At 42.0% G+C, this 27328-nt stretch overlaps 2 protein-coding genes and 1 long non-coding RNA gene across 7 annotated transcripts; 2 read left to right on the forward strand and 1 right to left on the reverse strand.

Annotated features, from left to right (window-relative positions):
* Positions 1-1604: 1604 nt before the first annotated feature.
* On the reverse strand, positions 1605-4093 carry LOC310746332. The gene is made up of 2 exons (XR_014540643.1): positions 3675-4093; positions 1605-1782 (listed from the first exon to the last, which is right to left on the reverse strand). It is a non-coding gene; the product is annotated as an uncharacterized lncRNA (long non-coding RNA).
* NMI (N-myc and STAT interactor) lies at positions 2194-13891 on the forward strand. Of its 5 annotated transcripts, none has more exons than XM_083579577.1 (11): positions 2194-2297; positions 5681-5755; positions 5857-5931; positions 6085-6153; positions 6679-6837; positions 8073-8189; positions 8780-8942; positions 9790-9896; positions 10618-10804; positions 11964-12070; positions 13154-13891. In XM_083579577.1, exons 1-11 carry the CDS (start codon positions 2280-2282, stop codon positions 13355-13357), a joined length of 1281 nt encoding a protein of 426 aa, XP_083435703.1. In that variant the 5' UTR covers positions 2194-2279; the 3' UTR covers positions 13358-13891. The 5 variants fall into 5 exon arrangements, with proteins under 5 accessions (XP_083435703.1, XP_083435706.1, XP_083435705.1 ...); XM_083579579.1 differs by lacking the exon at positions 2194-2297 and adding an exon at positions 2332-2490 and having other exon boundaries at positions 5690-5755; XM_083579576.1 differs by lacking the exon at positions 2194-2297 and adding an exon at positions 4227-4307.
* A 7849-nt stretch (positions 13892-21740) lies between these two features.
* Positions 21741-25830, forward strand: RBM43 (RNA binding motif protein 43). Its single transcript, XM_083579716.1, has 3 exons — positions 21741-22990; positions 23530-23624; positions 24349-25830. Exons 1-3 carry the CDS (start codon positions 22870-22872, stop codon positions 25117-25119), a joined length of 987 nt encoding a protein of 328 aa, XP_083435842.1. The 5' UTR covers positions 21741-22869; the 3' UTR covers positions 25120-25830.
* Positions 25831-27328: the final 1498 nt, after the last annotated feature.

The raw sequence follows: 27328 nt of genomic DNA on the forward strand, positions 1-27328 counted from the left end.
GAGGGCTTTACATTCCTTGTCAAACCAAGGTGATTCAGAGAATAGGCGTTGGTGGATAGGCGAGGTGGTGGTTGTGAAAGTTGTTGAGAAAGCATCAATTAATTTCCGATATTGGTCAGCGGGCAGAATTGGGTCAGAAAGAACAGCAGACATATCAAATGATTTTTGTATGTCCAGGGCTAGAGAGGAACTGAGGCTTGTCCATTTCTTTGTTTTGTATACTGGGTGACTTTGTGCCGTAGAACTATAGTTTGAGGGGGCTGAAAATGGCTCTATTAGGTTTAACAATAGAGTCAATGGGAGGTGGTCACCACCAAAATATTCAGCCACTTCCATTTTTGTAGAAATTGAGAATAGCTCCGGCGACAATAAAATATAGTCGACCACACTGGTTCCCCGGGAAGTGATGCACGTTAACTGCTGCGAGGACAAGGGAGTGATGTTACCATTCGCAATGCAAAGATCATTTTCCATGGCCAATTGGGCCATCAGCCTCCCCGACGCATTTGTCACAGGATCAAGAGAGCATCTGTTTCCCCAGGGGGGCTGCAGGGGATTGTCCAAGAGTGCTGCGGGAGATAATATATCATCGTCGTTAGGACCTATTCTTGCATTAAAGTCACCTAAGAGGATTTGGGGAAGTCCTGGGTTAGTTATTTGGAGGTCATGGAGCCAAGACGAAAGTTCAGACCACCTTTCATTGCGGTCGAAATCATTGATTACTGGGGGCAGATATACTGTAGTTATCAACCATGGGCTTTTGGTCTTTGGAAGATGGATCTTTATAGTGAGAAAGTAAGGGGAAGATTTAATTTCCTTGCAAATAGTGAGGGATAAGTTGGTTGAAATAAGACAGGCGAGGCCAACTTGGGGGCGACCCCTGTTGGTTAGTTTACGAGCACAGGAGCTAAAGGAGCAATAATTAGGGAAAGTGATACTTTGTTGGGACCAGGTCTCCTGAGGTACTATTTCTGGGTTAGCGGAGTCTGTAACCTGAAGCGTATGTAGCCTGAAGCGTCTGTAACCCGAGGTACCACTGTATCACACAGATGTCTGATTAAGCTTAACACCCAATTCATGAAATCTCTCCCTCTTAGCCCGGTATTGTTCTGATTGGCAGCAATTCTCCAAAGTCTCAGGTGTGCAAGGTCTTTCCCATCACATAGTACCTGATACTTTTAAAAACTGGAGATGCCAAGCTTTGGATTTAGGATCATCAGCACAAAAAGCAGGGGCTCAACTACTGAGCTACACAGTTTCTGCTCATAACATGATGCTGTCATTACAAAAACAACAACCACAACCCACACCTTCTTTTAATTTATTGTCTTCTATCATGGAACCCAAGGCAACGGCCTTGTGGTTCCCAGGCAGTCATCATTTCATCCAAGCCCTGACCAAACCCAGATCCACCCCAGTGTGCCTTCAGATCGTCAAACAATCGTGCTAAAGGCAGAAGCCAATGGTTTGTATTACTATAAGGCAGATTCCTATGTAGAAGTTCTGTTAGGGAAGGGGAGAGGGGGTTAAAAGTTTTCAGTTTAATGTACATAAAATGCTGTGTTTGAATGCACTGTAGTTAAAATGCTGTAAAGGGAGGCTTACCTTAGACAAAAGGTTCCACAATGGCAAAAGCGTCGGAGAAGGCTGGTATTTCTCCATTTCTGGAAACGTGAGCTGCAGAACTCTCACAGGAGGAAACTGGAACTTGAGAAGCCTTGGGGGTGCTTTTTGGAGATGACTGGTGGTAGTAGCCTTAGCAGGAGCGGTTACAGAGCAGCTCTGCAATGATACACAAGCTTAGGAACTTCCTCTGAGGCCAGAGAGAGAGAAAAGTTTATGCATAAAGGACCAAACCCCATTGCTCTTTTGCAATGTGTTGTTACATTTATCAATTCTTGTTCTGCAGTAAAGCTTTGAGACTCATTCCTGTGGTGGGGAGAATTCCTTTCTACACATGGGCCAAAGAAAGGATTCCTAAGAAGCTAAGAATCCTATTTGAGTGTGCTTCTGTGTATTTGAACATCGCATAATGGTAAGTTAGGTTAGCACATTCCTTGCTGGGGAGGGCGGTCGAGGAGAGAGACCATCTCCCATGCTCTACCTAATAGCTAACACCTCCACTAGAAGAGAAATAACACCACCATTAATCCAATCTCCCATTTCCTCAGATAGGAAAGGAATCGCCTGTGCGACTTATCCCCGCCCTCCCTGCACGTGACTTCCAGTCTGCAACTTTCTGCTTTCGTTTCCTGGCGATCCTCCCTTTGCAGCCGGGGATGCAAAGTTCAGCTCCTGTAAGTTGTGTGTCTGTGTGCGAGGAGAAACTTTTGGGACAAGAGCCTGTCGCGTTGTCCCCCGCCCTCCCCATCGCGCCCTGTTTCCAACCCTACCAAGCAAACCTGCTTCGGGGAACTCTTGGTGGTGGTTTGCTTTTTTAAAAAAGCGAAACTAAAATTGGTTTCCTCTCGCAGGAGGACTTTTTTGCTGGTCGATCTCGGGAAATATCTTCAAAATTTGAGAGGTTCCAAGTGCATTTCCCTGTTCTAATTTTACTCGTCTTAACTTTTTTTGGGGGGGGGGGGCTCGCTTTTTGCGCTTGAAAGCAACGCAGCTGATCCACAACCCTGGTTGCTGAGGTGGAATCCAAATACAGCAACTGACCTCTCCTCCCTTCCCGAGCTTTGCAGTAGAGACTAGAAAAGAGGGAGAGGGGGGATCCCCAGACTGGAGCCCCCAATCCTGGAGTGCCGCCTCCGCTGCTGAGCTGGGGGGGGCAGGAAAAGCGCGCAAGCGTGGAAAGGTCCTGCAATGAGTAAGAATTATTACCTTGAAACATTTGTTTCCCGCGGGAATGACACACGGTATTCTCAATTTCTACAGTTGGGAAGGTTTTGCAGTAACTATAAAATATTATTTTTTGCTACACATAGTACTGTTGTTGTTTTTACGGTAATCTCGGTTTGCTTACAAGAGTGGCTTGGGAAATCCTGCCAGATGGGCGGGGTATAAATATTGTTGTTGTTGTTGTTATTTTTTCATCATCATTATTAACCATGTAAAGGAAGGTGTTATTGCTGCAGGAAAACAAAATAGAGAGAACGACTTGCCTTCCAAAATCACCTACCTAAAGGTTTCAGGGTTGGTAGTGACAATATAGTCATAGAATTAAAAGTTTATGCAATTCAGACAAAAACAAGAAAAGTGACTTGATGATGATGATAATAATAATTTTTTATTTATATGCCGCCCATCTGACTGGGTGGTCCCAGCCACTCTGGGCAGCTCCCAACAAAAAATTGTAAAAGCACAATACAATATCGCATTCGAAAAACTACCCTGAACAGGCCTGCCTTCAGATGATGATGAGATATTGCCTCCTATATTAGAGGGGTTCACTCAAGCATCTCGTATGTTAAATTCATATGTGAGGGGAGTTTGGGGGGGGGTTTATGTTGCCCTACCCACACCAGCCATGCCATCACCACACTCCCACTGCTGGCCACACCTTTATTAGCCATGTGAAGGGGCCGTTTACACAGAACAATATTTATTTGAAAGCTTTAAGCCGCATTGTAAATCATTTATGCAGAACAAGCTCTCTCACACACATATCTGCACAATTTATTCGGGTTGCAGAATTGGTATTATTCAGGGAGCAGAATTTCTGTTACCTTGTTCAGTATTTGGATTTTCTTCATGTACGGCGCATTCCCAATGAAAGTCTTGCTTTGGCAGATCCGGTATATATTTTGGTAAAGGCGGCTCCTCTGAAACCCTTTCCAACCTGCAACTGCCTAGCTCTTTCGCCATCCAATTAGCTGTATGGCTGGAATTCACCTCAGGCTCAACTGAGTGGATCACTAATTCCCATGGGTGTACAAAATAAAAATATGCATGATTCTCGCCTCACATGGAGGAGTCCTCTGTGGCTACATCAGTAATCCAATTTAAATAAAAAAAATCATTGATTTTTAGCCACCCTGTCTAATAGCTATGTAAGTACATGTACATTTACAGTCTGCAAATCTCATATTGACCCAGGTTGCATGTGAAGCAGCTAGCTAGATTGATTGTTGCAAGTTAGCCATCTTGCAAGCTAAGGAGTCTCTAAGCTCCAGGACTCCCCACCTAAAGAGGCCTGTTTATTCCTTTTGTTGGTCTTTCACAGGGAGCTGAAGGGCTTCTCCTGTAGATGAGCCTTCAGCGATTTGTCTTCAGTCATGCTGATTTCTTATTGGATGATTTTTTTAAAAAAACAACAACAAATAAATGCATACCAGTGCAGATTAATCACAACTCTGTTGGTAGGAAGGGAAACTGGTTGCTATCTGCTAACGGCGCCTGTTTTTATTTATTAACTTTTCCATATCTGTTTTTGTATTTTTTAATATCGTTATTGTTAGTGAAAGGTGGAACTTATATTGGATAAATAAATAAACAGAACATAGCTCTGTGGTATGGGAACATAAATAAATGTGACTGGTAAAGAATATCAGGTGCTTTGACTGGATTGCTATTAAATATTCCGATAGGATGTGTCTTGTTAAAATAAACTTCATGTTCCAGTGGATTTAACATGTCAGACCTGCTCAAATGACAATTGCACTATGAATATGCACTGATGATGCCATCATCCTTGCTATTTAAAAAGTTCTATTTTCAGATGTAGTCTCTCCTCATATTCTTTACATTTATTCTAAAACAAATGTTTGCTTAAGTGTCATGTAGTAGTGGAAGGTGTTTTGAAAAAGGCTGGACAGAGCTTTGGAAATTATTCTGAATGTCCTTAACCGTTACTTACAAGGCAACAGACAGATTACCTCATGATCTTTTCCTGTCTAGGTTTTAATGATTCATATTGAATGAAAATCTATTAATGAATATAGAGAAGGTCTTTTCTCAGCAGATTTGTGTCACTAATCTGTGTTGTGTCTCATGTGGATAAGAGCTTTTCAGTATGAATTCAGTACTTAAGATATCTTGAATTAGGGCTACTATAAGAAAAATGTCCACTGAAGGTTATTTTGTCAGAAAAGTGCATAACGAAGTAAAAATTGTGTCAATGAAAGGTAGTTTTTTGATGTTCTTTTTTAGATGACCGGGGTGCTGCTGGGTTCTGTTCTGGGCCCATTGTTTCTCAGCACCTTTATAAATGACTTGGATGAATGGTATTGAGGGGATGCTTATCAAATTTGCAGATGACATCAAACTTGGAGGGTTTGCCATTACTGTTGAAGACAAAATCAGGTTTGAATATAACCTTAACAGATTGGAGAACTGAGCTCGAACTAACAAAATGAATTTCAATTGTGACTAATGTAAGGTTCTGCACTTAGGCCAGAATAATCAGCTGCACAGATATAAAATGGAGGACACCTGGATTGCCAGTAATACATATGGAAAGGATCTAGGAGTCTTAGTATACCACAAGCTTAACATCAGTATGATGCAGCAGCAAAAAAAAAGTGAATGGGATGCCCAATGTATGTCAAGGAAGTAAGAACATACACTAATGAATTGTCTAGGATTGCTTCTTCAGAAGCAAACTTCAATATTTATTTAATTTCTGGCATTCATTGTAATACACAGGCATCCCTTTATTGAGTAGTCTTCTAGTTAAAAGGTTAAGGTTTGCCCCACCCTTTTTCATAATCTGTATCTCTGACTGTGTTTGTAGAATATGGAGGAAAGTGAGATTACAGGAGCACTTGTAAATGAGATGGAGAATGTTAAAGAACCAGATAAATTAAAGGTAAGTTCTTGAAGTGCCAATGCAGTTCCATTTAAATAGCTTAAAGCTTGCAGCCCAGATATTTACAGAGTGTATAATTGTGTATTTGTACCATTTCATAGAGGATGGAGAATGGTGAGCTTCCAGGCACACTTGTGAACGAAACAAAGCATCTTGGAGAACGGGAAAAAGACAAAGTAAGTTCTGTATCTGGTCCTTGTGCAGTTCCATTAAATGAAGATTATAGTTTTAATTTGTAGGTGTCTCCCACTGGATGAAGTGAGAATTAAACCAGACTTATTGCTTTAATGGATGGATAGGTTTGGTTTTGATTAACTTTTGTTTTGTAGACTACTGAGGAAGGCCAAGTTGAAGACCAGCGTGTCACAGAGGCGGAAAGGGAACGGCAAGAATGGGAGGTAAATCTCTGTAGGTTTTCGTGCCATTCAAAGATGGCAGCGTGAACCTAATGCATAGGCTATGTGGAACCCTTTTCCAGCCCTTGGGTTGGGTTTCATTTCCATGTGAAGAGCCAGGGGCTGCATGTCACTGGTGGGAGGAGCTGTAAGCAAAAATGGGCAAGACCTGGGGCAAAAATGGGCGGAACGATAGGTGTGACTCTTGCCTTTGTAGAACAGGCTACATTCCAGCCCCACAGAAGCCAGAGGGTTCTATTCACCTCCATTCTTCTTCTAGGCAAGCAAAGAGTCATTACAATACTATAATAATATATTCCAGCCAGGCAAAAGCATTCAAGGAGGGTGAAGAGCAGAGCCCTATGACAGGTATGGCCCATGGCCAAAGGCTGGATAGAGAGCCCTGGAGGACGAGGGACCCAGCCCCCCAGACCTGAGGTTCCCCACCTTCGCTGCCTGCTGCAGGCAGCCACATTTGTTTAGAAAGCCTTCCGCTGAAACCGTCTTGACTTCTCTTGCATTGCAAAGGAGAAGGTTGCCAAAGCTGAAAAGGAAAAGACCGAAACGCTTCTTTCAAAACTTGCTGCCGATGAGAAGAGGTCCCGCTGCCAAGAGGAGTTCACAAAGCTAAAGGATCAGGAAAACGAGGCACTGAGGGAAAGAATGATGGTGCAGGAGAAGCATCAGGTAATACAGATTTGTATTAGTTAGCTCCCTTTTTGCATCCCTATCCTGAGGTTGCAGTGGTGTTGTTATTGTTATGCAGGACCTGTGTCAAAATATTGCAGTGGGGAGTGCTTCCTGCTGTGGATTAAAGCAGGTCAGCAGCAAACGTTACAAATTCAAAATATAGGAGAGTGAAAGATAGAGGCGGCTGCTCATATTGTCAATTTGGCCCCTTCCCATCAAGTAACAAAAGAGCCTATTTGTACTGCCATTATTTTAAGCAAATAGCAAAATAGTCAATATGGGGAGCCTCAATCCTGCGTCTTTCTGTGGCTTGAAAGCCCAGCATTTGGGGGCTGGTTCTGGCTAGTTTGCAGTGAAAGAAAGTTACTCTGCACATGCTTAGGAGTACAGTGGTACCTCGGGTTACAGACGCTTCAGGTTACAGACTCCACTAACCCAGAAATAGTACCTCGGGTTAAGAACTTTGCTTCAGGATGAGAATAGAAATTGCACGGCAGTAGCACGGCGGCAGCGGGAGGCCTCATTAGCTAAAGTGATACCTCAGGTTAAGAACAGTTTCAGGTTAAGAACAGACCTCTGGAACGAATTAAGTTCTTAACCTGAGGTACCACTGTACTCAACTTCTTAAAACTCTTGTTCATGTCCCAAGAGAGGTATTTAAACAAATTTGAGAGCTAATCTAGATTAAAAAGAAAAAGAGAAAAAAAAGATTTGGGAGTAACATCTTCACTCTCATTAAGATCTGAGTGTTTGTTGTGCACTGTGACTATGACATTTAAAAGGCCTTTATAGTGTTAATTTAGGAAACCAAGCAGTACAGAAGCTGGCTGTTCCAAAGTTTAAATATAATCAAGGTTTGTCTGTTTGGGCTAGAGCAGTCTTCTCTGTCCAGGTACAATCCAGATGTGGTTGACTACAATTCTTATCAGCCCCATCCAGCACAATGAATGGTCAGAGGTCATGAGGCTTGTAGTTCAAAACATCTGGAAGGCACCAGATAAGGGAGGCTGCATTCGGACCTAGGAATACTTTTTCTTGAGGGTGGACAAGAGTCTAGGAGATTAAATCAAGGGAAACTTTTATAGTAAATATTAAGCAATATTTTGCTTACTCTAACTGCTTGGTTGTTGTTGGCAATTAGTAAAACGATTACCTTTGAAAAACCATTTCTACCTCCCAGCATCAGCTACCTCCCATTGACAGATATTTAAATCTTCTCTCACATTCTGCAGGAAGAACTTTCCTTAATAAATTCAAAGAATACTGAGCTGAAAAGGGAAATTCAGGTCCTTAAAGCCAGGCTTGCAGAAGAGAAAGCCAAATGTGGAGAGCTTGCACAGAGATATCGGGTAATACTTATATTTCATTGTTTAACCTTCAAAGGGACATAGCTGTATTCAGGACTGTGGGTGAGATGTTGCTGGAGCTGGGCTGCCTAAGGCACAAGGGACAATATTTTAAACTATTCCGATTTCAAATTTTCCTGCATGCTTGGGTAGGCTTTGCAACTCCTCCTTGTATTTCTGAATTTGTAGTTTACTACAAGTTAACACCCTCATTACTTCCCCCCTTGCAACTTCGTTAGGAGCAATTACTACTTATGCACTTAAAATTGCCTAATTTTTTACCAGTGCATTGTACAAGTGTGGCCAGTGAGCAAAAGAGCCCAGCTATATCAGACCAAAGGGTTATCTAGTCCAGCATCCTTTTTGCAAAGTGACCAAGCAGATACCTATTGGAAGCCCGCAAGCTGAACAAGACTGGCCACTGGCCAATGTTTCCCGGTCCTGTTAGAAACTTTAGGAACAAGAAGGCACTATGGGGCTTACATGCCAGTAAAACCTTTCATCCAATAAGTATAGCATTTTGGGTTTTGCTGTGTTTTTATGAACAATGTCATAAATTGTTTTTATCTTCTGTTTGGTTTCTAAAATACCAGCTCAAAAACGACATACCTGAGAAGAAGATGAAGTTTATGCGGTTGGAGAATATCAAGGATGAGAACATGTATATGAACATAACCTGCCTTTTTCACATAGCGACAAAAATCCCATTCAGGCTAAGCCAAGGAGAAGCTCTCATCACGTTTGAAGAGGAATGTGGTAGGAAATGTGCATTCATATATATGAATGCTATTTTTTTTTTTTTTTTAGCAAAGAAGTTTGGGTTAAGCAAGCACTTTCATTCTTCTGGCAGGAAAAGCGTAGGACTAATTAATATGTTCCCAGTCTGCTACTTATTTCTTCCTTTATGTCAGCGAAGTCTGGGCCAAGACGCTGAGCAAACTGACCACACGACCCTGCTGTGAAGATATAACAGTAACCGACAATTGGATGCCCTTTAGTGGTGCCCTAAATCTGCCACCTTAGGCAGCTGCTCACTCTTCTTTATAGGGCCAGCAGGATATTCATAGTGTAATGGCTAAGCTTTATGTCAGAACCAGGGAAAGAAGCATTGACCTATAAAGTGGCCTGCAAAATTATTTAAAATCAGTACAGTCAAACCTCGGTTCCCAAATGCCGAAAACCCGGAAGTAATTGTTCCGATTTTCAAATGTTTTTCGGAAGCTCCTGCAGCCAGTCAGAAGTCACGCCTTGGTTGTCAAACGGGAATCTGGAACGGATTACATTCACCTTTTGACATCATGGCATCTCAGCTAGGGACCAACAGGAGGAGTCAATAATTATTTAATAATTGTTTAAATGATATATTTTGCAGAGGGGGGTAGGTAGGGCAGAAAATCTCCTTAGGGGTTGGATATGACCCATAGCCAGCCTTGCCTTTCACACAAACTTCTGTGGATAGTGCAAGCCAATTCCTTGCAATTTTTGATTACTTGACTCCCGTGAGCTTTTAAAACCAAATGTATATATGGCCAATTTTTATGTAAGAATTTGTTCCTTAGTTTTATACTTGGTCATGGAAAACTATTAACATGCTGTCCTTCAGTTGCCCAGGGACTGATCCAAAAACACTGCCATAATGTGAACTTTGAAAGTAAGATGATAGCTATGAAAGCTCTGCCTGTTATCCTGGAAAGGGGAGTCGCATTTGAGGTAAGTCAGTGACCATGGTTTTTAAGTGTTATGTGTTGGTGAGTTGAACTCTCAAACAAAAGTTTTGTTGGTGGTTGCAGTTCTATACAGAGTTACTCAGGAGTAAATCTTTTTGAACTTGGACTTTCAGAAATATGAAGGCCTGAGGAAAACAGGAACATTATAGAGAAATGTCCGTCCCCCCCTTCTGTTTTTTAAAGGGTAATTGTAAAATGTGTTTTTTTAAAAAATCCCAGTGAATTTTCATTTCCCCCCCCCCTCTGCACGTCTCTCAGGAGTTGCATTTGAATAAATCTTCCACAGAATCAGGTTGTATCATATACATTGCAGACCTGTATATGACTGCTCAGAAGTAATCACAATTGAGTTCAGTGTTACTTACTCCCACAGAAGTAAATATAGGATTACAGCCCAAATCTTTTAACGTATTTTTTTGCATAGTATACTCTAGTGAAGCAAAATATTGGACCTATTTACTTACAGCCTTCTCAGCTCGATATGTGAGAAATGTATTTAATGCCTGATAGTCACAGTGATGTTTGGTAACAAGTATAAGTTCTGCAACCTTCTGCCACCCATGGTATAGCAGATAGGGAGTGTGTTCTTGCCAATGAAACCCATGCTATGGTCATGATATGTTTTGGACTTTTTGCTGCTATAAATGAACATGGCTACAGTTCTGGATTTTATTTCACACCTGTAATTTTGGATTGTTTTGCAGCTCAATGCTAAGATCTCTAGAAAGCAGATTAATGTTTCTAACATCCCATACCTAAACATCCCTCCGGAATGGATGAGAGATAAGTTGGAACTGAATTTGTACAAAGCAAAACTGGGAGGAGAAGTGCAGAATGTGACCTATGACCAGCAGTCCCAGATGGCCCTCGTTACATTTGGCCAGCCAATAGGTGATTTCTGAAGCATCGTGCAAGTTAACTTTACAAAATCTGATCCCCTTTTAAGTGCATTGCTTTTACTTCGACATCATTCAGTTAACTGCAGATTTGAGCATCATTTGATTGTTGCAAAACTGATCTAAGATGAATTGACACCAAGTACTATCTCCTGTCTCCCCCCACTGGTAGACTTATAACACAGTCTATTGCAGGATTACTTAGAAGTAGCCCTATTTAGTTCAACTGATATTCCCTACATTCATATAGGATTGCAGCCTTAAGAATAAAAAGGATATCTAGCAATGTTACCTGAAATGCATTCAGTTCCAAACCATATTCTTCCGCACTGCTGAATGTTTTTTATTCATCCTAAGAAGGAAAAAGCTGGTGTGCATTCCATTTTACATCTTTCTTATTCAGTAGTGCACTTGTACACATTTTTAACCTCTGCCCTAGCAGTAACCATTTAAAAAATGATGCTTGGTTTTTATATCACTGTAAACAAGGGGGGGTGTTTATACCCCAGATATGCTAGAAACTGTTAGAAATGAATAATAAAAAGATATATGTTCACTCAGAGGTAAGTCTTGGTGTGTTTATAGAGTGCTGTTTGAATTGTTGTGTCCTTCTTGGGCACATTTCCTAGCAGGGTGGCCAAATAATATATGGAGATATGTGCTCCTGCATCTTTAATAATGGTGTAGAAGCAGGAATGTCAGCAGTTATTGCTTGTCCCTGAATATCTTCATGATATTCGTTATTCTACACAACTGTTAGTGTAGCATCACTCTCTGGCTACCCTTGTTCCTTCTGATTTCAGGCTGCAGTCGTATTCACACTGAACCTAAGATGAAGTCCCATTGAATTTAGGGGCCTACTTTTGAGTAGACATGACTAAGAGTTCACTAATGGTGCCTCGTAATGGGACATTTAATCATTGTGTTTACCTTACAGTCCTAGTATGCTCAATCCCCAGGTAAATATACATAGGGTTACAATATTTGTCATCAATAAAGGTTGCCCAATTAAAGTACATATTAAAATATTAATTTGCAAGTTTGGGATTTTATTCTGTATGAAAACAATAGGGTTTTCTCCCCCCGCCCCTGAAGTTCAGTACTTGGAATAAACTGTATTTCTTCATCACATTTCTACTGTTTTTCTCTCCTAGCTGCTAACAACATTGTGAGATATGGAAAATGCCCTTTCCGTACAGGTGAAAGGACTCATTTTGTCCTGGTTTCTCCTATCATAGAGAAGACTCTGAATAGATTTCAGGTAAATGGATCATACCCGTGGCGCTGATTGCAGTTAGTAAATGAACGGTAGACTTGCAAGCATTGCAAGTATTGTGCCACGATCCCAGTCTTTACTGGCAAGTAAGTCCTACTCAGTTCAGTGGCACTTACTTCCAGGTAACTGTGATTTGTAATTATAATCATAATAGTTAAAGCCTACTTGTCTCACTTTCCAGAGAATCCTTTTCTTCACAGAACTTAACACAAAGAGGCTGTGGTGTCAAGTAATGGGGAGTGAGAATTAAGAGCTTAGAAGCGTTCTGAGAAACAAAGCATAGGTTTGAGACCCTTGGATTTTAGCAACGTTGCCACGCCATGTTTGAGATCCTCAACATCACGTGTGCGAATATAAGGAAGTACATATGACACGCCATCCAGAACCTAAAAGGCACTTTCATGATTCTTGGGCTGGCACATTTTTTCTCTCTTCTGCTTTTAGTGATTTCACCGAGGCCCCACTATTGATTTTTCCTAACAGAATTAGGTTGCCATTTTTAACAAGCAGCCAAAATGTGTAGGTACATTTTATTCTGGCTACTTAGCAACCCTACAGGACAACAATTGGTTTACCTTTAAAATTAGACACAGGCATTACTTGCAGCACTCAAAAAAGACAAAAGAATTTTTTAATTATTTTTTGCATCAATGGGTACTTGCCTCCCAGTCCAAATAGCTTCAGAAGAATGATTTTTGTCTGGACCAAGGCAGGTGGGGGGGGGGGGAGGGTTAAACCTACTAAATAAACACTCCCACAGAGGCACTACTTACATTTTAAAACAAATGAAAGGATGCTTAGAGCAAAGAGCATCTAAAGTGACTATCTTGGCTCTTAAGGACTAAAGCCTAAAGGTTTTGCCTGCATAAGTGGGATTAAATGGGACTTACTTCTGAGCAGACATGGTTAGGATTGTAGCCAAAAGTACAGGTTTATAGTTTGTTTTAAAACATCAAAAAAAGGGAAGGAACACATGACCTGCTAATACCAGTATTTTCACTCCACCAATTTATATATTCCTTAAATAAATTTGTAGTCACAAGATGTGGTGTGTTTTTCTTTTGTCAGATATTTTCAGGGATTTCCAGGAGAACCATACTGCTAACAGGAATCAAGGCAGAAGAGGATGATGATGATGAAAGTGTGCAAGATATGATTGCGATCCACTTTCAGAAACCTAGAAATGGTGGTGGTGAAGTGGAAAATGTCAAATTCGTTTCACAAGGAGCCAAAGTCGCTTACTTTGAGAATGATGCAGAGAACGTTATATGACAGAGGATGAAGTTGAACTCGACTTTCCATTCTGCAAAGGGCTTCATAGAACAATAAACATGCTCTGTATTTTATTTTATTTTATTACACTGGATGGTGTGCCTGCTTTTTTTCTAAATCAAAAGTCATTTTTCACAGATAGGAAGGTTCTCCTCTGATCCAGCAAAAGTAATGACAAACAGTGCAATCCGTGCAATCCTATCTATGCATGTTTACTTAGAAGTAACTCTCACTGTTTTAAATGGGGTTTACTCTGAAATAAGTGTGCATTGGTTTGCTGCCTATGTTCATCAGACTGTAAAGAACACATCACTAGGCAAGCACTGATTGATCTTAGCGCCACAATAGGAAACAAGCCCCAACAGAGATGATGGCAGATATAAGATGACCACGAGTCCTTTACAATCTCAGGAAATTCATTATATACTAAGTCTTTAGAGTCGAAGGTTCATTGCAGATAGCTAATATTGGATCCTAGATTGCTGTTATGGTCAATACAATATAAGTGCTCATAATAAATTGGTGTGTTTCGAATAGATGTCTAGTGTTTTCTTTCTTCCTAGAATCTAACTAATGAACTTGGGACTGCATTAATTTATTATTTATTTATTTGTGTGTGTGTATTCACATATGATATATGTGATATGATAAGGTATGTGTGTGTCAAATACATTACCTGTAATAGGATACATGTAGAAAGCAGAATCCAATTAAATTACAAATCATTGTCAGAATAACTTTCATTAGCAAAGGAGAATCCAAACAGCCAAAGTCTGAGTAAAGCCCAACTGAGGTATAAAATCATAAAGGAATAAGTCAACCTGGCCTTCCAATGTTTTTAGCCAATCCAAATTTTGATTGATGCGTGAGTTCCTTGGGCCCCAGACTATAGGAACTCCTGGGGTCCTAAAGAACTGTTTCTCTCTCCCCTTTAGTGCACTTTTTCTGCTTCCTTCATTTTTCTAGTCCTTGAAATCCCTTCCTTTCATCTTACCAACCAATACACATCTTTCCTCTGGTAGTTTTTGCCTGAGAGAAGGTACTTCCTACAAGTTATGTTCTGCAAATGCTACTATACGATAAAGGTTATCATCCACACTTTTGCTTGAGCCGTGTTTTGATCGCATTGTGTGCTGAATAATTCCCCGGGGTCTGAGAGCATTTCCTGTCTTTCTGGGGCTGTTCCTTGCTGCTGATGTCTATTTTGTTAACATTTAAAATCTCCAAGGAGCTTGAGGTGATGTCAATAGTTCTCCCCCTGCCCATTTTACCTTTTCAACAACCCTGTGAGGTAGGTTAGGCTGAGTTTGTGCGTGAGGGAAACTGGTTTGATAGACTCAGTCCTGGGACTTCTTGTGGAGAATGAAGGAGTTTTGGATGCAGGGGGTCCACTACACACCCACCCATCCTGTGTCTGCTGGAATAAGGAGCTTCTTGTGGGCATACTGGGGTCTTCTACGATGAGGAGACCCTTCTGTCAAATCTAGCCCTGCCCCAGCCAGTAGACCTACAGATTAGAATTGCGGTCTCAAAACATTGCTCCAATTCATCTCTTAATACTTAATGTTTAATACCTCTTGCTTAACATTCCCACAGTTGTTATTCCTATTCCAGTTTTGCATTAAAAAAAAAAAGCATTCCCAGAGGAACAAACTTTTGAAGCTTTTATTAAATAACATTTGAAGTGGACCACAGAGAGAATTAAGGGATGCGGGTGGCGCTGTGGGTTAAATCACAGAATCTAGGGCTTGCCGATCAGAAGGTCGACGGTTCAAATCCCTGCGACAGGGTGAGCTCCCGTTGCTCGGTCCCTGCTCCTGCCAACCTAGCAGTTAGAAAGCACATCAAAGTGCAAGCAGATAAATAGGTACCACTCTGGCGGGAAGGTAAACGGCATTTCCGTGTGCTGCTCTGGTTCACCAGAAGCGGTTTAAGTCATGCTGGCCATATGACCAGCTGTGCACCAGCTCCCTTGGCCAATAAAGTGAGATGAGCGCCACAACCCCAGAGTCGTCCACGACTGGACCTAATGGTCAGGGGTCCCTTTACCTTTACCGAGAGAATTACTGGGATATGTTAAACTGATGTCCATCTCCAACTTCGAATTAAAAGATGTGGAACAGAAATGGCTCATGCAGCGAAGTATTTTAACAACTTTTCTGTGCATGCAGTAATGGAAAAAGCGTGGCTGCTTGGATTTCTTCCTGACAGACTAGACGAGACTGCAAAAGTACCCTAGAATTGCAGAGTTGGAAGGGATCAACGCAGGATCTTCTATCCAACCCCCTGCAATGCAGGAATATGCAGCTGTACCATACGGGGACAGAAATCTGCATCCTTGCGTGTTATCAGCAGCATGAGCTAACCAGCTCTTGGAAGATTAAATGAGAATTAAATGAAGTTTATTCATTTATTCACATTTATAAATCAAAAGAAGACGCCGATAGGCAACGAGTGCTTCCCTCGTCTCTTCTTTTCCTTTCAACGAAACCACGAGACCCTTCGGTTCCCTCATTTAATACAAAAAAGCGAGCGAGGGCTTTTCGACGCCTCTCTGCCCCGCCTACACAAAGTTGCGTAATGCCTCTCTCGCCTAACGAACGAACTACACTTCCCAGCATGCACTCTGCCAGCCCGCCTTCCAAGTTTTCTGGGTAACTCTCGACAGAAACGAAAGCAAATATTTTAGCGTCGCATCTTCTTAGAGGAACGCTTCGCGAGGCGAGATCTGCGCGACTATGGCAAGTGATCGAGTGTTGCCTTTTTATATCTGCCTTGCTGACGGGGACTCGTGGAGCAAATGCTGGGTCTTCTGAAGCTCCCTAGAGGATGGCTCTTTGGAAAGACGCCGAACCAGGAGCGTTTCCCCGGGGTGGAGTAGTCGCGTTTCGAGCGCCCTCCGATATTTCCCTTCCTCTGTAGCTACACCAAATTGCCAAACAGGTTCTGTGCCCGTGTTTCCCAATTTTCGGTGTTTATACTACATTTTTTTAAAGATTTGCCTTGAGAGAGCCTTTAAACCTCTTTTGTTGACCACTGGCATTACGCTTTCCATTTTTAAGTTCGGAATAGAGTAGTTGCTTTGGAAGACGATAATCGGGCATCCGCGCAACATGACCAGTCCAACGAAGTGGATGTTGAAGAATTGTTGGTGGTCTTTGCTTCTTCCATTACACTGGCATTAGTTCGCCAGTGGGAGATCTCCACTGGCAGAGATCCATCTTAGCAAATGCTTGGGTTGTTGTTTTTTAATCACACCTTAGACGCAGATCAGTAGAATGATAATCTGCATCTGCATAAACTAATTTTAAACCTAGATTGTTGAGAAACTTAAGTTAATTTTTCCAGGAGCTCTTGAGCTCCATGTTTTTATGACGTGCACTCAGGGAACTTAGTTTAATGGGCCTCTTTTGGTTTTATGCATTGCCTCTGGTAATTTGATAGGCGCCTTTAGTTACCTTAGCATCTGTTTGTGATCAGTATTGCTTGGTTTTTCACTAACATGATGAATCAAAAGATCATTGCATATTTTTCTGCCCTTGGCTTATACAAAAAGGTTTTAAAACACATCTCCATCCCCAGTACCAGGTTGGCTTGGAAAGCACTGCAATAAAACTATGAGCATAATATGAGGGCCCTTTGAGCAGGAGCGTGCAGAAGCTAGATAAGTATCTGCAGGGATTTTCAGTAGATTGGTTTCTGACTCCCAATTGTTTAACAATAGTAACAACAAAAGGAAGTTGTTTTTTCACCAGTGGGCATTCTCAGACACATATCAGTAAATTCAAGGCTGTACTGTTAGAGTTGGAAAAACTGGACTGTTTGCAATAAGGTAACAGATGGGGAAATAGGTGGTGTGTGGTAACAGTTGCTTGAGACATGCAGGTATAGAGTGGTATACAAAATTTATTAATAATATTAATCATAATAGCTTGATGCAACATCTTACCTCTGCAAACAAGTCAGCTGACATCGTCTAACCTCCTTGCAAATTTTAGTCAACCTGATCAGGTTGAATGGTAAATAAGCACATCCGGAAGTGACCTAAATTAGAAAGTTGAAATGAATCATAGGCAACCTGGCCGCCTTACCTCCCCCTTTCTGTGTCTGATGGATGGCAATAAAGGATGCAGTAAACAGTTTTCCTTCATCGCTGATGAACTTTAGACTAATGGCGACGGTGACAAGTTAATGATCACATTTGAATCTCACTTTCTCCAACTAACTCAAGAGTGGTGTTGTAGCCACACAGCCACACTGTGTAGTAGGTTAGGTTGAGAGATGGTACATTGTCCAAAGTAATTCAGTGAGTTTAATTGCTGAGTGGAGATTTGAACCTGGGTTTCCAGCAGCCAGTCCCAGCAAGCTAACCACTGCATCCCAGTTGCTACCAGCATCCCTTTGTAGTTCCCTTGCTTTCAGTGGAAAAAGATTCTCACAGTGGCTTGCATATGTAAGAGCAATAACCAACAAGGCAGTTTGTTGCAATCCTTTGTTTTCTGGGTTGGCCTTGGTTGCCTTCTCCTGCTCTGCATGCTTTTCCTGTACATATATGCTTCCTATTCTCAGGCCCTCACTGACCCACTGGGCAGTCATTTTTTTTAAAAAAAATCAAATATATATGTAGTTGTGTTTCTGCATTCTTGCATACTTAGGTAATGTTGCTGCAATGTGCTTCCTCACCTCCCCCCCCCCCCCGAAATGTTGTGCAGGTATACTCCAGTTCTGATAACCAGGAAGTATCTGGAGTGTGTGAGAGAAATAAATTTCTATTGTTAGGGATGGGGGGAAAAATCTGGGCGAGGAATCTTGGAATGATAACCAAGATGAAGGACATTGTGGAATGTCAAGACTTCCATTGCATGCAGTGTTAGATATGAAAGCTAGGAGCTAAATGGCACCTTAAACCTAGGTTATGGGTGCAACAACAGAATGTCTAGGTGCACAAGAATACAAAGCTGAAAATGAATGAACTGCAGCTAAAATATTATGTTCATTTTTCAAAAGGTCTAGTCCTTTCCCTGCCCACCCCTCTAATATTCTTAAGAAGGTCTCTTCTCCAGTAGCTGGAAGTGGGGAGGCAGAAAAAAGTCCTCCTTTCCTTCCGCTCTGCAGTTTTAATCTGAAAACTTAGGCTCAGTACTGCGCCCAGAGCTCAGAAACCGCTTGCGCTAATGAAATTCCCTGTTGCAAAACACGTCTAGAACAATGGGAGTTTCGAACACTGGTTGCATGGGAGTTAATTCCTGGTGATTGAGGTACTTTTCCACTAAAGATGAGTCGGACGCAAGTGGGGAAAGGATGTAGGATGATGTGTGGACGGTACAAGCTACTTGTGGTACTTATGGGTACAGATCACATGAAGCACAGCTAATGCAGACGAATACTTAAGAGAGAGCAGAAACCAGCAATCAGTCTTAAAAGTTTCCAGCATATTTGGAACAAACTCTACAGAGAGTGGATCATTTGCATTCTCCAGCTGTGTAAGTAACCCAAAGGACAAACTGCATGGCAATGCTAATACTAATTTTACTGCGTGACTGTCGGCTACAGATAACTGCTACTGCTTATGCCTCTTTATAAGATTAGAGCAGCCACACGGGAAGTTTGAAGAGTGCAGTATATGGCAAGCAGGGCATTTCATTCCACCTAGAATATCTCCTTGAAGAGCTATTGCACTTCATTTACATTGCCTCAAGAAAGCTCCAAAAACTTTCCTTCTGTGTTTCTCATCACTCTTTAACTTGTTTTGCATTCTTTCTTCAGCTCATGGGTTCATCAATTTTAGGAGGGTATCCAGTGGTGGGGGTTTTTTTTTTTTTTAAATTTACCTTTTTAAAGGATAAGCATAGTAATAGGAGGAGAGGTGTTGACACGTAGAACCAGTCTGGCTGTAGATTTTATTTTTTATTTTTATTTTGCCTCAAATGTGCCCTGGCTTATTTTTTGGCTTTTCATATATATTCCTGCACTTGTGTAGGTTTTGATGGTTAGTGGCAGTAAATCTTGTCAGAGTTTGCACTGGAATGTATGTGCACTCCATTGTAGAGTTTTGCTTGCTTATTGGAGAGAGAGTGGATAAGGTGGGTATGTCAAGCCTGGCAGACTAGTTTTCCCTATCTCTCTGGCTTCTCTGACTTTAAGGATTGCCAGATCTGAGTATGGCTGACCCGAGTCCTCTGGTATGATCCGAAGGGGTTCCGTCCGTTTGTCTGTCCACCTTTCCTTCCTTCCTTTCCTTTTACCTTTCATCATTCCCAAGGTAAGGGATGGGGCCAGAGATGCAGAGAACATGTCATTGAGCCATCTGGGCCCCCGCATGGAGGTGGAGGGTCAAGGAGGTGTTGGGAGGGAGGGAGTTTGCTGGTCTTGGCATTACAGTCATACCTCATGTTACGTCCGCTTCATGTTACGTTCTTTCAGGTTACGTCCCGCGGCGACCCAGAAGTACCGGAAAGGGTTACTTCCGGGTTTTGCCGCTCGCGCATGCACAGAAGCACAAAATGACATCACGCGCATGTGCAGAAGCGGCGAATCGCAACCTGCGCGTGTGCAGACGCGCCGCTGTGGGTTGCGCTCTTTTCATGTTGTGAATGGGCCTCCGGAATGGATCCCGTTCGCAACCAGAGGTACCGCTGTAGACTTTTTGTGCTCAACTTGTGCGCCCAAGCACATGAGCTACATGGAGAGGTGAGAAAGGAATTTTTCTGCCAGCTCCCCCCCCCCAGGCATGAAGACTTTCAATAGAAAGCCAGTAAAAGGCTGGAAGACCCCTGGAGTCCTGCATGCCAGGCATCAAGATATTGCAGGAGAAACAAACCTATGTGTGGAATATTCTAGCTTTATTTGAAAACCCAGGGTATATATGGGTAGGGGTGGGGGCAGTTGGTCCGACCACCTTTGGTTCCCACCCTGCACTCAGCTCTCACCTGTGGCCCCAGGTAGGTCACTTTGAAGCTGCTAACACAGTGGCTTGACTTCACCCCTGGAAGCGGACTCCATTGTCTCTTGAGACAGATGGATGACAACAACAGCAATTGATTACAGCCGTTTCTAGCATTCACCTTGGCCTCCCTCCCCACACCCTGGTTTTCTGACTGGTATCAATATATTTCTCAGAGAGGGAAAAATTAAAAGCAGCCTAATTTTCTTCTGTCAGCTGCCAGACAACAGCAGTGGGGGAAGAGGGAAAGCTATTTTTCTAGGAGGGGGTTTTAGGGTATGGAAAGGAAATGCCCATAAAAACCTGTGATTAAAAAAAAAAATCTGCTTCCTTTCCTAGCGCTTCTAATACTGGGTAGCTTTAGCATACTCCGGAATCAAAAGTTTTGTGTCCCTTTTGTAGGAAATGCATACTTTTTTGTGCATTCTGCAAGCACACGATAAAGAAGATTCGGTTCATTCTGCAGTCCTTTAGGAGAAAGGGATATTTAGCATGAAGTGTGTTAAAAATAGTCCTTGCGTCGTCTTGGATTAAAAGTTTGCGGATAAGGTTGCTGAGCTGTCCGTTTGAGTCTGCTTCTTCACTCCTTTTAGAAATAGGAGACAGTGATGGTAATCATAGTTCTGATTTCTTGTCATTTTATAATATATTTTTTTAAAAAAGAGGCCTCCTACAGCAGTGCTTGCAGGCTGTAGCACAACTGCGCTGCCCTGTCTCCTTTCTGAAGCAGTAACCCAAGGAATAGACATTAAGTGCATTGTACAGAGATTTGATGCAAAGCTAGCTTAGGTTGCAAGATGTCAGCAATTATTGACAGTTCTTCCTATCATCGTCTCAACACTGGCACACCAAATTATGTGCAAAATGATCTGCTACTCCATACATACTAAAGCCATGTCACTCCTGATGGGGAATGGTGAGATTTACTGCTTTTAAAATAATAATAATAATAATAATAATAATAATCATCTGACTCCCCTTTGCAAACCAACCAAATATTTGGTGTCTATTTAGTGTCTGAGGTACAATTTCCTATTATAGAGTAAGGCCTATAGTGTTGCCTAGGCCGTGAAACTCCACACCCAACGTGAGAGATCTTCATCACCATAGTTTTATCATCCTCATCATCATCCTCATCATCTCTAAAGACTGTTTTATTTCATCATGGTTTTCAATTGGTTTGTTTAATGCCTTTGGGTAGAAAAGCAGCCGGTAGGTACACATTTTAGAAAAGTAGCCAGGGATTAGTTCATTCAGTGTTGAAACTACGTGCTACTCTTGCAGAGTGAGACCATTCTGTTTCATGGCAATAATAATAATAATAATAATAATAATAATAATTTATTACTTATACCCCGCCCATCTGGCTGGGTTTCCTCAGCCACCCTGGCTGGCTTCCAACAGAAGATTAAAAAGATATTAAAACATCAGTCATTTTTTTAAAAAAAAACTTCCCTAAACTGGGCTGCCTTCAGATGTCTTCTAAACATCTGATGGGAGGGCGTTCCACAGGGCAGGAGCCACTACTGAGAAGGCCCTCTGCCTGTTTCCCTGAAACTTCACTTCTCGCAGTGAGGGAACCGCCAGAAGGCCCTCGGCGCTGGACCTCAGTCCTATGGGCTGTTTTTTTTTTGGAACTGATGAGAACAAAATTTTTTTTTTTCTGAATAGGAATTAGGCCAAAAGGCAGTTCTGAGGAAAATTTTATGTGCACAGAACAGTGAGACTCTTGTGTTTCGGTATTTCGTGGAATGAAGTCTATAGCGGGAGTGAGTGTTAATTATTTTGTTTTATTTTATGTTTCGTTGAAGCACAACATCCGTTTCATGTCAACAATACAAGCAATACAATTTCCTCAGCAGTTTGTACTTTCTGTATTAAAAGGCCTGTAAAAATCCTCTCTTTTTTAAAAAAATTAAGTACTATGGCATCACAAATTTACAAGCATCGCTATGCCACTTTACAGAGGTGGGGGCTGAATTGAATCAAATGAATAATAAGAATACACTTGCTGTTTATGCAGCATTCATCCTGATTTCTTTGGATGGAGGTTATATGCCTTCTCATCAATCAATTGTTATCCCACACTTTCTAGAACAGCTGTTTGTCGCTACCTTTATTGCATGTAGTCCTCCCTAGTTCCATTAACGAAAGCCCGGACGAGGACTCCTGATAGCACAGTAAGACTCCCATCCTCATCCCACAGTCTCCCCCAAATTTGCTTGGGGGTTCAGGAGAACCTGCAGACCAGCATGTGACGGAGTGATTGTTCAGTCAAGCAAGCTTGCACCAACGGAGCAATCTCCTTAGCGCTATGTTGAATCCCACCCTTTGTGTTTGAGTGTGTTTGTTGCACCACACCACTTCCATCCACTTTAATTGGCCAAACTTAAATTTGGCAGTGGATGCGACTGAACCCCTCCTTAGGGACAGTCTGAAGGGGGTGGGGCGCGGACCTGGCGCTTTCAGTGTCCCTTGTGTTTCTTCACAGGCCACCTCACAAGCTGCCAAGCCAAAAAGAACCATTGTGGTCTGCGGTGTTCCAGATGGCCTCCTAAGTGACGACGTCATGGCCGACATATTAATGATTCATTTTCAAAAGGGAAAGAATAAGGGTGGTGATGTGGAGGATGTTGCCTACCCGACATCAACAAAAGGAGTGGCATATGTAACGTTTGAAGATGAACGAGGTAATGTCAGAGGAAGGAAATTAGAATTTTGGGTCCTTAACCGTAAAGCGGAATTCTTGCTCTGTAAAACTCCTGCGTTCTTGACGTCCTGGCTCGGCGTACTCTGGGTTTGAAACCTCTCACAGTGTATAAGGTTGCCTGCCATTCGTCAGACACATAAATGCAGCGAGGCTTTAGAGAGAGAGCATTTGCGTGGGTGTTTTAAACTACTCGCACAAGAATGGAACGTATAGTACGCTGCCTGGCAGATGAAAAAATTGCAGCTAAGCCTCGGGGGGAGTAAAATTGCTGCCAATTAATCTTCTAAAGAGACAGGCTGCCGTCATTCTCCTCGGAACAATTTTTGCACGGTGCAAAAAAAGTATCAGGAGACAAGTATCGAACACTGGGGGCGGGGGAAGGAATCCCAGAGGAAAACTACCAATAAGAGGGACTCCCCCTTCCTCCCCCAAAATCGAGGTATTCCGGGAATTGGGTTGGCAACAAAGCATTCTGACTTTTACTTCTTTCTACAAGACAAAATCTGAATTCCTTCTCAGATGCAGAAAATGTTCTCAGGAAAGGTGACCACAGCCTAGAGGACAAGAGGCTGCCTGTGGGTTATCCCTTGAAAGTGTCGTCATATGGAAAAAGTGTAAGTTACCCGAGCTCAACTTTTCTTCTTCTTAGAATCCCCAGCCTTGCAGTTGTTTATTTTATTTATTTGTGAAACTTGTTAGTCACGTCTCACTTGAAGGTCTCCAACTGACTTAACGCTAAATAAAAATATATGCACATACATAATACCATAGAGAGAGAGAAATGGGGGTGTGGGGGAAGTTGTGAAGTGGCAGGTGTCACCAAGGAGCTCTTTTTTGTCAGGACCGTTGCTCTTTGTTAAATTTCAGCTGAGATAACAATACAGCACAGTGAATGTCCATGTCATTGTGTAAATAATGATAACAGTAGATCTCTTCTCCATAGAGCTTACAGTCTAATGTTTCACAGAGAAGCGGCAACTGAAGAGTTGAGCGATGGGAGTGATGAGTAGATTATCAATGGCTACTGACCATAATGGCTATGTTCTACCTCCCGATGTCAGGCAGTGTTTGTCCCTGAATGCCTGGGGACCACAAGTGGGTAGAGTGTTGTAGCACTTAGGTTCTTGTTTTGCGCTTCCCATGACATCTAGTTGGGCACTGTGAGAACAGTGCTTCTGGACTAGATAGGGAAGTCATCCGATCCAGCAGGGCTCGTCTTAAGTGTAATAAGGCATCAGTGTAAAGAAATGCACACAGGTGCCTGTAACCTAAAAGTCTAGTGTTGCCTTTCAGTTATGATCTCTCTCTCTCCCTCCCTCTCTCTCTCTCTCTCTCTAGATTTTTACCTGTGTGACATGCATCCTCAATTTGTCCCCATTTGGAGAGAAATACAACTTGGAAAGTGTGGTGCAAGACTTCAAGAAGAAGTTCCCAAATTTGAGCTTTGGGCCATTACAATCTAACGGGCTAATAAGTGTACAAGGTCCATTTTTAGCCATCAGTGCCCTCCAAAAGAATATCTTATTAAACATAAAGCATTCCCTTTCAGAACAACATGTTGCAAGAAATCTGAAAGCATCAGATCACAGGCCTGGTACAAGACAGGCAAACAGTGGATTATCCTCAGAGTTGAAAAATAATTTTGTGCAAAATGAAATCAAGGAGGAGGGACTAACTGTTGCCCTTGACACCGATACATATCTCTACATGATAACATATAGAGATGAGTTTTACCAAAGGATTCTAAAAGAATGTGGTGTTACTAGTTATGCAGCTGAAGATGGGGAGGTCACCACCATATATCTAAAGAGTGACAAAACAAAACCAGGTTCCAGACCGTTAAGATGTGCAAAAGATAGGGTTGAAGGCTTGTTGGCAGAATTATATGGCTTTCTGCGTAAAGAAAGATTGTCACATGAAATGTCCAACAACTCTGAGAAGTGGAGACGTGAGCGTGCATGTGAGATGTTAAGGAGCCAGTATCCAAATGTTCTGGTTCTACTATACCCAACTTACATTGATATTATAGGATCCTCCTTAGACATTTATGAGTTTGCAAGACAAGTAAATAAAATGATGGGAAATGTCCCCAGAGAACCTTGGAGATAGGCAGCTGGTTATTTTGATCTCTTGAGGGCAGACCTAGATTTTCTGTTCGGCACAGGAGCTGCCACCAAAAATGGCAACCTTCTGTTGTGTTCTCTGCTTGTAACATTTTATGCTCACTTGGTAGTGTTGTGTTGTTGTTGTATCGTCCGTTTCCCGACCCCTGCACCACATCAGTGGTCAACAGAAGTGTTAAAATGGCACAGGGCAAGTGGTGATAAGGAAAAGTGAAAACTTTACACAAGGCTTGTTTTTTGGTAGAAGTACTATGTTGACCATAATGGCTAGTTCTACACTGACAATAAAGTGAGCTGAAACATATTGACAGTAACAGTGAAAGGACAGCTGCTGCCTAATGGAAAAGCTGAAAGTAGAACAGTTTAGCAGTTTGTGGGTTTTTTAGTCTATAGATGTGACCTTTTCAGTGTCTCCCTCAGGATTTCAACACACTACTTAATAGAGCGGTTTTGCTTTCTGAAAGTTTTTGTTTCCTCCTAGCCTTTTTCTCTGGTCAAAACGACCCATCATTCTCAGCAAGTTCCTGCTCACTTGAGAGCTTTCTTCAATGGTCCTGTTATATAGAAGGTGATGTCATAGTTTAGTGTGGACAGCTGAAGCTGTTTTCTGTGTTTGACAATGAGACCTGGAAACAAGAGATTACTTCATGATGTATATAGTAAAGTATCACCGGATTAAAGCTGGCTCTGTTGGTCAGTTTGTTTCACATTAGTCCTTTTTGTGCATCGACAGTTAAACAAAACGGGAGCTGTATCTCTCATGCCATGAGTTTTATAGTGCAGGGGTGGTTAGCCCACAGACCCCTCTCCCTTGTTGCTAAGGTTACAGCTCCTACCATCCTGAGTGTCGGCCATGTTCATGGGTAGTGATGGGAGTCTCAACAACATAAGTAGCTGTCTCGGTATCTGATCATTGGTTCATGCATGGCCAGAGTTATCTTGCCAGTGCTCTGCAGGGTTTTCAGGCAGCGGTCTCTTCTAGCCTTTTAAAGGAAGGCTTTTGCTCTGCTCCTTCCCTTTTCCCGACTGCTAATCCAGAACTGAAAGAAATGTGGAGGGACATGCTGTTTTACTAAAGGGATTTGCTGGGAGGTCATTTCAAGGGAAATTGTTGAGGAGCTGGATATGGGTCTCCACCCAGCCACCCTGCCTCTCGTTTATCGAGTAAGTCTCCAGGAAAAAAAAGTTTCAGATTTGAAATTTAGGCACTCAAAATATGTGATGGTGATGAATTGCATGTGTGAATTGGTTCCAATCAAGATTCCAATTGAAAAGGAATGTGACTGGCCTGATATGCAATTAACCAGCACAATAAAATCAAAAGGCCCAGAGCATTTGCAGGGACTTAAATATGATGGGGATTTTTTCCCCCAAGAAGAAAATGCATCTTCTCTCAACTGCCTGCATCTGTTCCCTATAGAGGGCATTTGCAAGTTAATATTACTCATGATATCACTGGAAAAGGTGTACAGGGATTCCCAGACCTGTCTAGAGCTGTTAAGGGCCCTGGAATAGACAAAACTGCATTTGTCCCCTGCTATGACTCTGTATGACTATGAGAAACACCATGATTTTTAGTCTGCTTTGAGAAACTACCAGGAAAATCTATATGGAGAATTAGTCTGTATTGATACATGGCTCGTGATGCTCTTTTACACCAAGGGTGAATTTGACTCTTCTTTTCTCTGCCGTTCACTAAAGAAGCATATAGCCATCTGGCAAAGGAACACAGGGAAGGAAGGCTGGGACATTGCAAGTGTCATAAAAACAAAAAGCACAAGAGGGAGCCAAATACCGTCCAGCTCACAAAATTTTTCCCAGCTCGCAAAACCCGAATCCCTATACACTAGATGTTCAGCTAAATCCTTGTACATTTGGAAGATCATTTCTCCTCTGGAGCTGCCACTATGTAAAGTGCTGAAGAGGGAAATTGTGTATATACTGTAATTAAAAGTACCTTCCAATGGAGACAGTACTATCCAGTCAAAAAGATCTTGTCTTTTTATGCATGTTGTATCTACATGTTAGGTGAAAGACATGAGCGCCTTCCAAGATTGTATTTGGTTCTTGTATTTGCAGAGGGGAATTGCCATGAGCACACATACTCTCTGGAAAAGGTTACGCTCAGAAATTCAGGCAGTGATCCTAAACGCACCTAATGAATTATGTTGAACTTGGGGCTTATTTCTGAGCAA

The sequence above is a fragment of the Podarcis filfolensis genome (assembly GCF_964270895.1).
Source record: "Podarcis filfolensis genome assembly, chromosome: 1".
Taxonomy (NCBI): domain Eukaryota; kingdom Metazoa; phylum Chordata; class Lepidosauria; order Squamata; family Lacertidae; genus Podarcis; species Podarcis filfolensis.